The 13,939-nt window shown below is 50.1% G+C and overlaps 1 protein-coding gene across 7 annotated transcripts in view; it reads left to right on the top strand.

Annotated features, from left to right (window-relative positions):
• B3GNTL1 (UDP-GlcNAc:betaGal beta-1,3-N-acetylglucosaminyltransferase like 1) overlaps positions 1-13,939 on the top strand; it is a 205,919-nt gene that overhangs the window by 135,842 nt on the left and 56,138 nt on the right. For all 7 annotated transcript variants that reach the window (XR_009182581.2, XR_009182583.2, XR_009182584.2 and 4 more), the window contains one exon: positions 7,856-7,951. Coding sequence is in view for 2 of the 7 variants with exons in the window: in XM_058284973.2 (XP_058140956.1) it covers positions 7,856-7,951 (96 nt within the window). In the remaining 5 variants the exon portion in view is untranslated. The remainder of the gene's footprint in view (positions 1-7,855; positions 7,952-13,939) is intronic.

The following is a 13,939-nucleotide window of genomic DNA, read 5'->3' as shown; positions in this document are numbered from 1 at the left end:
CCATGGCACTGGGAAGCGCCGCCAGCCCCGTGCTAGCACATTTGTCGCACACACGCTCATCGCTCACCAGGTGGGCAGGCAGGCCTCTGCCTCAAGAGCCTCCAAGCCTCGTGTGGCGCAAAGTACTTCGTGCGCTTCTTCCCCTGCGGGTGCTCTGAGCAGGACCTCAGGCCTCTGTGCAGGGCAGGACCCCGCATCCCCGCAGCCGCCCTTGGGGTGGGCCGCTGGCAGGCTGGTAGGCGTCTCGCCGCAGGCCTCCACAAGGAGCAGGGTCTGGGTGCTTCCAGCCCGGCGCTCGCGACTGGTGGGCCCGCAGCGTCGTCCTCCACAGCAGCAGTTTCTTGTTATCTGCACCTCAAACTCGGGGTGGTCACTCTCAGCGGAGGCAGGAGGCCGTCGGAGGAGGGCGGGGGCTCGGGACCCCACGCTGGAGACCGGCGGCGCCCGCACCTGCTCGGGCTGGCTGTGCGGGGTGCTTCGCTCGTCCTCCACCGGTGGCAGCTATCCATGGCGTGGAGTCGAGGGTCTCGCCCGGGCGCTGGTGTGCGGTTAAGCCTCTTTACCTCTGTGCTTGCAGTGCCTCCACAACTGGTGGTTTCTGTCTTACAGCTTTTAATCCACATTTTCCTTTTCTCTCTCCTCAAAATCCTTTCTGTTCAGCAGTGCGATGTAGGCAACACCAGGAAATGAATGCACAGTTAAAAGAAAGAGGTGCTGGCCAGACCAGGTGGGGGAAACACTTATTTCTGGACAGGGTCATTGACCTACAGAAAAGAAAAAAAGCCAAGGACCATTTCTGATGTATAACCATTTTGAGTATGTGGAATTTATTTATTTATTTTGAAAAAGATATAAACTGTTACATCAATGTACTTTTTTTTTAATGTTTATTCAGGTATTTTGCCCATTTTTTAATTGGGTCATTTGTCTTTTGTTTTTTGTTTGTTTTTAAAGATTTATTTTATTTATTTCTCTCCCCTTCCGCCCTGTTGTCTGCTCTCCGTGTCCATTCACTGTGTGTTCTTCTGGGTACGCTTGCATTGTCAGGTTGCACCAGGAAACTGCGACTTTTTGTTGCGTCATCTTGCTGCGTCAGCTCTCCGTGTGTGCGGCACCATTCCTGGGCAGGCTGCACTTTGTTTCGCGCAGGGCGGCTCTCCTTACAGGGCGCACTCCTTGCACGTGGGGCTCCCCTATGCGGGGGACACCCCTGCATGGCAGGGCACTCCTTGCGTGCATCAGCACTGCGCATGGGCCAGCTGCACACGGGTCAGGAAGCCCGGGGTTTGCACCGTGGACCTCCCATGTGGTGGGCGGACACCCTGTCTGTTGAGCCTCGTCCACTTCCCCATCAATGTTCTTTTAAAGTTACGAGTGAGGAACTCGTCTGCGCTAAGAACAGCAGGGCAGCCTGTTGGCTGTTGGCAGTTCTTGCTGGCTAAAACAGAAGAGGAGAAGGAAACGCAGGAGCAGAGGGACAAGGGAGAGGTAAGGGGGCAGCAGAAACAAGTGTGTGCGGAGGCCTTGGTGTGGGGCCCGGGGAGGGGCCCGGGAGGGAGGGGCCTCTGCTCCCAGGGCCTGGCCTCTGGCTGCTGTGCCCGCTGACCTGTCGGCTGACCTGTCGTGGAGCCTCGCCTCCTGGCTGAGGCCGCCGTGCTTGCAGCGGGGTGGTCCAGGATTGCCCCTGCCCACTCCGTGGCCTCAACACCCAGCCGGGTGCCGGCAGCCCGAGGAAGGCAGCGAAGCTGGGCCGTGACAGGCGCGCCCGCAGGTCCGCAGGGCTCGGGGCTGCCCGAGGCTTGGGGGGACTCTAGAAAATACCGGGAGCCCGAGGAAGGCAGCGAAGCTGGGCGGTGACAGGCGCGCCCGCAGGTCCGCAGGGCTCGGGGCTGCCCGAGGCTTGGGGGGACTCGAGAAAATACCGGGAGCCCGAGGAAGCCGCTCCCAGGACGGGCGCCCAGCCCTCGGTCAGCTGTCGACAGCCACCCTCCTGGGAATGAGCCAGCGCAGGAGGAAAACAGGCAGGAGCAGAACCAGCGCTTCAGGGCTGCCGGGGGCGCCGTCTTTCCGACTCAAGTGTCTTAGTCCATTTTGCTTTAGGAGGATACGTTCACGGGGTGTAGAATTCTGGGCTGTGACTGCTCGTTTGATCTGTTTTCAAGTGTGGCTCCGTTGTCTTCTGGCAGCTGCTGCCTTTTTTTTTTTTTTTTTAGAAGTTAACTTTCTGTCTTATTATTGCTCCCTTGAAGGCAATTTTCTCTTAATCCTTTTCAGATTTTCTCTTTGTTTTTCAGCAGTTTTACTATGATGTTTCTGGTAGTAATTTTTCTTGTATTTATTTTCCTTGGGTTGACTAGCATGTCTTTTATCAGTTTGGAAAATTCTTCAAATATTGTTTCCTGCCTCATTCATATTCTCTCTTTTTCTCCTCCAGCCCATTATTTTTTTTTTCTAGGACTCTAGTTATAATTCAGACATTTCATTCTGTCATATATTTCTTACAGTTTCTTTACTTTGTATCCCCCTCTGGGCTTACCTTGGATATTTCCTATAAGTCTGTCTTCTGCCTCACTAATTACCTCTTCAGCTCTGTCCAGTTTTCTGTTACTTCTGTTAAGGGGCACTTAATTTCAATTATTGTATTTTTTAGTTCTACAATTTCTTTATTTGAGAGGAGAACTGGGGATTTATTGATGTATAATTGGTATACCAATAAATTGCACATCCTAAAAATGTACACTGTAGTTTCCACATATGTATACACCTTTGTAATTCTTCCTTCCAGCCTCTTCCCACTCTCCACTCCCCGCCCCCAATCTAGGCACACACTGACCTGCCTGCTGCACTATAGATTAGTTGCATTTTCTAGAATTTCATTTAAAAGGAATCGTGCAGTATGTGCTTTTTTTTGTCTGCGTCTTTTACTCAGAGATTTGAAAAATCTCTGCCAGTCAAACTTTGTTATTGGGCATACAGTGTATAAGATGTGATTTGTGACAGCGCAGAGGGGGGCATGGAACTGGGTAGGAGCATAGTCAGTGCAGCCCTGAAGCCGAGGTGGTATCAGCTCAGACTAGAGGGCAGCACTGAGGGTGCTGACTGCAATCCCCAGGTAACCACAGAGAAAATAGCCAAAGATATAGAGAAAAGGAAATGAGGAGGGAGTCAAAGTACAATAGGAAGGAGAACAAACAAAAAAGGCAGTGTTGGAGGAATTAAGGAACAAAAAATTATATGACATCTAGAAAATAATAGTAGAAGTCCTTCATTATCAATAATCATTTTAAATGTAAATGAGTTAAATTCACCAACTAAAAGAGATTAGAAAACTGAATTAAAATAAAACATGATCCAACTGTATACTACTTACAAGAGACTCACTTTAGACCAGGGGTTCTTAATCTTTTTTGTTCCACAGACCCCTTTGCCAGTCAGTTGAAAACCATGGACCCCCTACTAAGTCCACACTATACTATTATTCAATAAACATATCACACTTGCACCACACAAGAATAATGTTTTTTTGCATTTCAATTCAGGCTCACAGACCCCTTGTTAAGAACTCCTACTGTAGACCCAAAGATACAAATAGGTTAAAACTAAAGGATAGAAAAGATATTCTGTACAAATAGTAACCAAAGAGAACTGGGTAGGGGATTATTCTAATAGCAGACAAAATAGATTTTACGTAAAAAATTGATTTAAGTCAATGAAGGACATTATATACTGATAAAAGGGTGAATTAAGAAGATTGTAACAATTATAAAGATGTAAACACTGAACAACAGTGCCCCAAAATATATGAAGCAAACCTTGACAAAATTGAAGTGAGAAATAGTTCTACAACAAAAGTTGAAACATCAATACCACTTTAAATAATGGATAGAACATCTAGACAGAAGTTCAATAAGGAAACAGAAAACTTGAGCAACACCATGAATCAAGTGCATCTGACAGACATACACAGAACTCTCCATCCAACAACAGCAGAATACACATTCTTCTCAAGGGCACCTGGAAGACGTTTCAGGATAAACCATAAGTTGGGATATAAAACAATTCTCAGTACACTTTTAAGAACTGAAATAATATAAAGTATCTTCTCCAGTGATAATGGAATGAAGCTAGGAATAAATAAATGAAGAGAAACAGGAAAATTTTAAAATATGGAAATTAACACACTTTTAATCAATGGATCAAAGATATTACTAGGAAAGTTAGTAAATACTTGCAGATGAATATTAAAGAAAACACAATATAAACAAATTTATCAGATGCAATGATAGCAATTAACCTAACTTTACCCCTTAAGGAATTAGAAAAAGAAGACCAAATGAAACCCAAAACCAGTAGAAGTGAAGTAATAATAAAGATTGGAGCAAAGAGAAACAAAATGGAGAATAGTAAAACAATAGGGAGAATTGAAAACTCAAAAGCTGTTTTCTTGAAAATATCAACAAATTGACAAAACTTTAGCTAGACTGATGAAAAGAGCATGCAAATAACTAAAATAAAATGAAAGTGGGGTCATTACTACTGATTATAAGAAACTACTATGTGGGGGGGTATATGTGGACCTCATTTTTTTAAATGTAACATTAAAAAAATAAAGACAAAAAAAAAAGAAAGAAAGAAAATACTATGAACAATTGTGTGTCAACAGCTTGGACAACCTAGAGGAAATGAACAAATTCCTAGAAACACACAAATACCGAAACTGACTAAAGAAGAATTAGAATGTCTCAACAGAACTGTAACAAGCAAAAAGATTGAATCAGTAATCAAAACCTCCCAACAATAAAAGTCCAGGACTAAATGGCTTCACTGGTGAATTCTACCAAAATTCAAAGAAGAATTAACACCAATGCCTCTCAAACTCTTCCAAAAAAACAGAAGAGGAGAAAACACTTCCTAACTCATTCTGTGTGACCAGCATTTACCTTGATACCAAAGCCAGTTGAAGACATTATAAGAAAAGGAAACTATAGCCCAATATCCCTTATGAATATAGATGCAAAAATCCTCAACAAAATACTCGCAAACCAAATCCAGCAGCACATTAAAAGGACTATTCACAGAATTTATTCCAGGAATGAGAGGGTGGTTTGACAAAAAAATCAATCCATGTACTATACCACATTAATAGAACAAAGGGGAGAAATCCACATAGTCATCTCACTTGATGCAAAAAAGCATTTGGCAAAAATCCAACACCCTTTCATGATAAAGACACTCGGCAAACTAGGAGTACACAGGACCGTCTTGAACCAGATAAAGGGTCCTGTCCGGTGGAACACGGAAGCTTCCCGCAAGGTCGCCAGCAGGAGGAGAGTGCCTCCTTCACCACGGCTCTGAACGTCGATCTGCGAGTCCTGACCAGGGCAGCCAGGCAGGAAGGAACAGGGCATCCGTGCTGGTGGGAGGCTTTTCTGGTCCCCAGAAAACGATGTTCTTGAGCTCAGCCATTCCTGTGCATGTAAACCTGTTTATGTGGGACCTTTTGATGAGATGGCTTCAGATAAGGGCCTTTGATTAGATGGTGGGGCCTGGGGTGGATCCTAATCCTCTACCTGGAATCCTTTATAAATGAAGGACTAAAAGCAGGGACACCCAGAGAAATGTGACAAACACAGAGAAACTCTGACAGGCTGGAGTCAAGTGGAGCACAAAGACACAGGAAGAGGCCCTGTGCGGCTGAAAGAGACGGGCCCTGTGCCCGATGACCCACAGCCGAGCTTGGGGAGAGCGTGAGCCTGGAGGGGAAGGCAGAGCAGGTGAGCTTTGGGGAGCCAGCATCTCTAACAATGCCTTGGTTTGGACATATTCACGGCCTCCGAGCTGTAAGCTCCTACCCTAATAAATTCCCTTTAAAAAAGCCAACCCATTTCTGATATTTTGCATTGGCAACCTTTAGTAAACTAGAACAGCATCCAAATGAGAAAGGAAGAAAAACGATTTCTGTTTGCTGATGATGTGATTCCTCTATAGGAAATTCCAGGGAATCCACAAGAAATCTACTAGAGCTAATAAATTCAGCAAAGTTGCAGGGTACAAGATCAACATTAGAAAACCAGTTGTGTTTTCATACACCAGCAATGAACAATCCAAAAAGGAAACTAAATGATTCCATTTATAATATCATCCAAATAATAAAATACCTAGGAATAAATTTAACCAAGGAAATGAAAGCCTTGTATACTGAAAATCACAAAACATTGCTGAAAGAAATTAAAGAAGATCTGATTAAATGGAAAGACATCCCATGGTCATGGACTAGGAGGACTCCCCAAGCAGTCCCTGGGTTCAGTCCTTCCCTGCCCAGATGCCAGCAGCCTTCCCAGGAGTGCCAAGCCGATCCGCAGGTCCATGTGCAGTCGCAGGGGCCCAAACAGCCGGAACTGTCTTGAGGAAGAATGAAGTCGAGTACTCATGTTTCCTTATTTCAAAACTTACTACAGAGCTACAGCAATCAGGGTGTAGTACTAGCACAAGGACAGATGTACAGACCAGTGTGATGCCGTTGAGAATCCATCAATAAACCCTCACATCTATGACCAGCTGACTTTCAACAAGACCGTCCAATGGCGAAAGAACAGTCTCCTCCATAAATGGAGCCGGGACCAGTGGAGACCCACATGCACAAGGGTGAAGGTGGACCTCTACCTCACACCACACACAAAATTAAATCAAAACGTATCAAAGATAGAAATATGAACAAGACCCATGCAATTCTTAGAAGAAATCATAGGGGAAATCTTTATGGCTGTGTTTGGCAGTGAGCTCTTCGATTTGACACCAAAGCACAAGCAACAAAAGAAAAAATAATTCATAAAAATTAAGAATTTTTGTACGTTAAAGGACATTTTCAAAAAAGTGAAAGGGCAGACTACAGAATGGGAGAAAATATTTGCAAATCATCTATCTGATAAGATCCCAGTATAGAATATATAAAGACCTCTTACCCTCTGATAAGGTTCTAGTATCTAGAATATGTAAAAATCTCTTTCCACTCAACAACAAAAGGACGAAACCCAGTTAAAAATGAGCAAAACACCAAAATAGACATTTCTCCAAAGAAGATGGACAATTGACGAAGAAGCCCATGAAAAGGTGGTCACCGTCATTGGACATTAATAAAAAGCAGATTAATAAAACCACAATGAGTTACCGCTTCACACCCATTAGGATGGCTGCAGTCAAAAACATGTGAAATAGCAAACGCTGGTGAGGCCGTGGATGCAGGAGCCTCCGAACGCTCCCTGTGGGGTGGTGAGTGGTGCACCGCCGTGGGAAACAATTGGCCAGTTCCTCAAAATGTTTAACGTAGAACTGTCATGTGTTCCAGCAGATCCACTCCTAGGTTTATAGCCCCAAGAAATGAAAGCATTTGTTTGCGTAGACACTTGGCCTGAGTTTTCACAGCAGCATTATTCACAGTCGCCGAAAGGTGGAAACGACCCAAGTGTCCATCAGCAGGCAAAAGGATTCGCAAACTGTGGCATGTCCACACAACAGTCTTAAACCAGAGAGAGATGAGTTCTGGTACGGGCTACAACTGAACCTAGAAACCAGTATGCTAGAGAAAGAAACCAGACACAGAAGGCCCCATGTTACGGGCTCCCCTGGTGGGAAGTGCCCAGAGCAGGCAGGTGCACAGGGATGGGGACGGAAAGCAGGTCTGTGGTTGCCATGGGGTGGGGCGGGGTGGGGGTGGGAAGTGGGTGCTTCTAGGGTGACGGGGAAGGCATGGATGTGCTTTATAATGGTTAGTTGCTGATGTGAATTTTACCTCAATAAAAGAAGGTAAATATAGACACGTACTGCCACTGACATTTTCATGTTTGTGTTTTAACAGATTATCGGTTGCCAAGTGAGGAGAGAACCCCCCAACTCCACTGAACGGTACACTCGCTGGATCAACCAGCTGTCACCGGACCAGCTTCTAAGTCAGGTACTCCGAGTGTGCCATGTACAGCTCCCAGGTGCCTCTGCTTTGGGCTCCGTGCATGTCTGGAGACGGCGTTCTGGCGCTCACAGGGAAGGCAGGCCTCCTTCCCATGTGTTTGTGGGGGCCCCTTGAGGCATCACTCTCCTTACATCATCATTTTCACCTTTGGTGGCTGAGCGGGCCTGGGACTGCATGTGGTGGAAACACATTTTTTAGCATTTTTCTTGACCCAACTGTTTGGGTCCATTCATGTACAAACTCAGAAAGCCACAGAAAGCCACAACCGTCTAGTTTTGGAGTGACAGCAGGGAGTGCGTGCTCAGAAATCCACACAGGACTAAGTGAGGGAACAGTGTAGGAAAGTGTGAACAGTCTTAACGTTAGAGATTTTATAATGATATTTTATCCATGAAACATGCACGTAATTTTAAATAGGCACTTCAGAATGTCCAGATTCAGCATGTCCCTGAAATACTCTACGTAAGCAGGGTGGCAGTTGAATGTTTAACAGCCAGTAGGACCTGGAGCTGCCATGTCAGTGCGTGCTGCGGCGTGGCAAGACTGGAGGGGCGGGAAGTGGACGTGGCTCAAGCAGTCGGGCACCCACCTATGGAGGTCCCAGGTTTGGTTTCTGGTGCCTCCTAAAGAAGAGGAGCAAGACAGTGAGCTGATGTGACAGGCTGGCGTGGTGAGCTGACATGAGATGACTCAACGAGATGACACAACAAGATGGTGCAATGAGATGATGCAACAAGGAGACACAACGAGGAATTGAGAGACACAACAAGCACAGAATGGAGGTGGCTCAAGCAATTAGTTGCCTCTCTCCCACATGGGAGGTCCTGAATTCAGTTCCCAGTGCCTCCTAAAAGGAAGACAAGCACACAACAAACAGACACAGGGCAGACAATGAGAGCAAACAACAAGGGGGGGTGGGAGAAATAAATAAAATAAATCTTTAAAAGAAAAAAAGACCAGAAAGGCTGGCTGTGGGTGACAGCCAGCAGTGGCTGTCCCAGGCCATAGCAGCTGTTTTGAAAGAGGACACAAAAATGTTAATGTTGGGTGGCTAGTCCGTAGCTGTCCTCTGTGTGAGTCTTCTCTTGTCACCAGAAGATGAGTTTGCCTTTTCTAGAACTTTCTATAAATGGAATCACACACCAAGAAGTAGGCCAACATTGTCTTTTAGGAGGCTTTGGTTGTCTGTCTGGGAATGTCTGAAAACTTCGAAATAAACTTGCTCTTCAGGGCTTCCTGATAGACCGGGGTAGCGGAACAAACATATTTCCTGAAGATGAATTAATGTAAGTGGGCTCGGGGTACCGACACATTTGCTTTACTTTACGTACCACCCTCACCAGCGCAGCCTGTAGGGAGCATTGGAGGCGGCTGTGCCCGGGGCCAGGGGTGCCCACTGCCCGGCACGGAAACATTTCACGCTGCTTTTAACGCAAGGACTCGGGCCTCCCACCGTGCTTCCTAGTCGCTCGTTCTCTTGTGAAGTACATGTTTGCCCAATTTTAGTTTTAGGGTTAAGTTTCTTTACAAACCAAAACCAAAACCAGATTTCCACTCCAGCCCAGGTAGAAAATTCTCAGATTTGTGGATGTTAGGAACAAGCATATCGTGCACCATGAACTGCTTTGTGCTCAGCGATGGGCTGCGGCCCCTCTTCCCACCGCAGCACTGCACACGGCGCTCCTGTGGGTGCGCCAGCTCCTTGAGCTGCCTGCCGGGTGGGTGCCGAGAGAAGTGGTCGTCGCTCTGGGTCGAGCCTCTGCCTGCCTCCCGGGCCTGGGCTGCGTGTGGCTGCCCGCCATGGCCCCAGCGTGCTGGCCCCTCGAGGTGCGGCCGCTGCTTTCCCAGCTGCCCAGCAGGTGCGTGTTAGTTACTGTTCGTCTTTCAGGAACCACGTTTCTTTGCCATGTGTCGGCTGGAAGCAGCCATTCGAGTAGGAAAATGTCAGCTCCACTACATGCTCTCACAGGAGCGATTCTTTCTGAAAAGCACTGCACGGTGTATAAATCGCCGATGCAGCTTTGTCTCCTACGGAGCCTCTGCTGTCTGGGCCCTAACGCCAGCCCTGCCCGCCGTCAGCCCCGTCCCCTGAGCGCCTACTCCTGGCCCCTCCCCAGGCTGGGCCGAGCCCCCACCCTGGGCCACAGAGACACCCGAGGCCTTCCCCAGGTGGGGTGTGCAGGCAGCAGCACTGCTCCCCTTCACTGACGGGCCGCCCAGCGGGCCCCAAGCCTCACCTCAGCCCACGAGTCAGGGGTGAGCCCGGGGTGGGCTGCTCGCACCGCCTGCCGCCGCACAGAGCTGAGCCCCCCACCCCCAGCCGCTTCCTGCCGACTGACCGGGCGGTCCCCGGCCTTGGTTTGCTTCCCCCTTCCCCTGACCCTGGCCCAGAGGCGGGCACTGCCCTGGGCCCGCTCTGCCCTCCTCCAAGGCAGCCCCGCACCTGGCGTCAGCCTGTGCTCAGGGACAGTAGCCAGCTCACCTGGAGCGCAGGTGCCGCCCACCCACGCACCGCGCAGAGGAGGAGGCACACCGTGTCCTCTGCTCCTGGCTGCCGGAGCCCCTGCCTTCCCGTGGCCCAGCTGTTCTGGCAAGGACGACGCCCGAGCCCTCCACGCGTGCCCCTAACCCACCGTGAGACCCCACGGCCTCCACATGACCTCTGCTGCTCGGCGGTTCCTTCGCTGTTGTCTGGAGCTCTGAGAGAGACGCTTCTGCCCCTTCCTGCTGGGTGGCGGGAGCCTGGCGAGGGGCCGTGTGTGTCTCACTCGCCATCTTGGGGGACTGGGTACAGGTGCCTCGGTCTCTCCTGCGGTCGGTTCCACGCATTTGCACCTTTTCTGTGCTGCGTGTGGGGCGTCGGGGAAGATTAGACACGGTGTCTGTTCTCAGGCGTCTTACAGATTCGGAGACGCGTGGCCGCACGAGCTGAGGGGCAGCAGTGCACTTGGCGGGGGCCAGATCAGGGACGTCTTCCTAAAGGTGGTTTTTAAATGGCCGCTCAGATTAGAAGAGGAAGGACAGCTGTCAGTGACCAGCGGGAAGGGAACATGGAGTCGCCACAACTGGAAGCAGAGGCTTGGCTCGTGACCTTGCAGTGGCCCTGCCTGGGTCGGCCCTCGAAACAGGGCTCCTGCCTGTGCTGCTCTCACCAGCAGAGGAACCAGACTCAGTGAAGCAGAGCAGATCAAAGGACGGAGACCGTGGACTGGGGGCCGCGAAGCACCTGCTCCCCGAAGGCAGGACAGCGGTCCTTTTACTGAGGAGTGAAGGTCAGTAGGGAGGGCAGTGGCTCCTCTTCGTGCTCGGGGACCTCTGAGTTTGCTTCCTGGAGAGAAGCACAGCTTAAACAGGGTTAGGTGGAAACCCTCGCGCGTAGTGATTTGGGTGGGATTCAGTCTGCACACAGCCCCCGTCTATATGCTGCTGCCTGTTCTTGACCAACTCTGAGGGAAGAAGGTCAAGCTTCTGTCCTTGCTTCCTGCTGAATGTGGACATAGTTACAGGTGCCCATTTGCCCCTCAGGTGTTTTGAAATCCTACTATGGGGCCTGGAGATTCGTAGTTCCGGGTCCTACGCAGGAGATGGCCAGTCTCCTGAGATTAGCTTGGGTAAGGCTTGAGCTGAAGCATGGACATGGGCTGTCAGCTCTCAGTACGATTCGTTGGCCAGAAAAGGCAGTCAGGTCTGGGACCTGGTGGATCTCTGCATGGGCTGGAGACCTGAGGGGACTGGGCACAGCTGCAAGTCTTTAATGGGCTCCAGGCTAGAGCTTGGGAGGCTTCTGTGACAAAGGTCTGCCGTTTTTGAGTTTGCAGTTCAGGACAGTAAGGGTTCTGTGGGATAGAGATGTGTGGCTGAGCAGGCTGTCCTTTACAAACCTGGAGATCTCCTGGCCCACAAATCCAGAGCAAGGTTGCACCTCTCAGAAATCCCACTACAAAAAAGAAAGCAAGTCCATCTAAAGCCCCAAATCCAGGCCTGTAAAAGTTACGGAGCTGCCGTTTTCTCGAACAGCGATTTTAGATCTGAAAGAGGCTTGCAGGAGTAGAGGGGAGTTGCCATCTTGCAACTTTTCAGGGTGGGTTCGGCTGCCCCTTTTGCTCTGGTGATGACTCCGTGGATAATTCTCTAATTTAAGAGCAGAGTGGGTCGTTAAGATTGTTAGGTGTGGACCTTTCCACCTGGTGTGGGTTGATCCTGTGGGCTTTTGCCCAGTTTCCCGGGTTTATAAAAGGGTGTAGCTCCAGGTCGGTGGATGCCAGTAAGACCTGGTTGCCACAGGCAGCCCATCAGTAGGACACACGTCAGTCGTTCAGACTCCAAGGGAGGGAGCAAGCCTGACTCCCAGGGCGGACTGGTCGCCCGCGCAAGCCTGGAAGCCCCGGGTTTTAGCTTCCCTTGCAGGCCAGGTGTCCTCGGAGCTACGGGAGGAGCTTCATCCACCCTTGTCCCTGGGCGTAGCTGCGCTGGAGCTCTGAGGGCCCGGACAGCTCTTTCTTCCTCGCCTGAGGACTGGCGTTTCTGTGCTGAAGGCAAATTCCAGCTGATACCCAGTGTCCTGGAACGCCCCTGTGCTGGTCGTTGTCACTCTGGAGCGACCTGGAGCCCAAACCTCAGGATCACGTCCTTTAAGAGTGTTTCGAGACCTCTGTGGAGACCTTTGTTTGGACAGGAAAGGCTTCTGTCCACCCATAAAAAGTAGTAGATATCTAGATTGTCCAGGGGCTTGGGCATGACCACAAGTCTCCGTGCCTGTCCAGGGGCTCAGGCATGGCCGCGAGTCTCTGTACCTGTCCTCCCCAGGGCAGGGGCCCCGTGCTTGTGCCATAGGAGGTTGAGTGCTGGGGTGGTGACTGCGTGAGGGGCGAGATGGTGCAACTGGTCTACCAGCCCCTTCTCCGGCGTTACCACGGTCCCTCCCCAGTGACAAGGGGGTCCCGGGGTGCTGCTCTAGCTGCATGCATAGCCGTGCTCCTGGGAACGATGCCCGTGCTCATTTGTGAACCAGTTCCCATTTTTAAAGAAGTCCCATTTCAGTGCCATTTCCTCCTCTTCCTTTAAGAATATAGGAGAACACTTTGCGGGGTTTGGTTTCTCAGGAAAAAGGGGCAGTTGCTTGGCACGTCCTTGGGCCGCTCGCCTAGTGGCAGGGTCCACCATGTTGTTCCCTTTTATTATCAGAGCCCCTTTCTGATGTCACCAACGTTTTGGGAAGCTTCGCTGCTTCCACGAGCTGTGCTGTGGCATTCCCCTTTCCTTCCCCAGGTTTCCTGGGTGGGGAGGATCTGGAGGGGCGTTTCGAGCTTGTGCAGACGTGGAGATCTTGTCCTTTCCTAGCTCCAGGGCTTGGGTTAAGGCCTGAGTTCAGCCTCTGTGCAGGGGTCCTGGAGTAATGCCCTTGTTTCTGTAATTTGCTGCATATCCTGCCAGCCTCTTTCCTTCTCTTGTGAAACTGCTCCCACCAGTGAACCATTCTCCCTCCACATCTGGGAGGGGCTCATTTTTGACGTCTGTCCTGCTGCACCCATTGTTTCCCCGCAGTCATGTTGCAGGGCCTCTGGCCGTCCTGGTGACCAGGCGGCGGGATTTAGCGCATGGCCAGTTTTGATGGTCACCGATGGGTTCTCTAAGAGCATGCGTGGGGAAGCGGCTGTGGCTCAAGCAGCTGGGCTCCCGTCTACCATGTGGAGGGGCCAAGGTCTGATGTCCAGGCCTCCTGGTGAAGGCACGCTGGCCCACACAGAGTGCCGGCCCACGTGGGAGTGCCACCCGGCGTGGGTGGGAGTGCCACCCCACACGGAAGTGCTGCTCCATGCAGGAATGCCACACTGCACAGGAGTGCTGTCCGACACAGAGAGCTGGCGCAGCAAGATGATGCAACAAGAGACACGGAGGGCAGACAATAGGAAGACAGAGCAGAACAGGGAGCTGAGGTGGCACAAGAGAAAGATCGCCTCTCTTCCACTCGGG

The sequence above is a fragment of the Dasypus novemcinctus genome, chromosome 21, assembly GCF_030445035.2.
Source record: "Dasypus novemcinctus isolate mDasNov1 chromosome 21, mDasNov1.1.hap2, whole genome shotgun sequence".
Lineage (NCBI taxonomy): Eukaryota > Metazoa > Chordata > Mammalia > Cingulata > Dasypodidae > Dasypus > Dasypus novemcinctus.
Note: the sequence above shows the minus strand (reverse complement) of the source record. Positions and strands in the feature narration are given on the sequence as shown.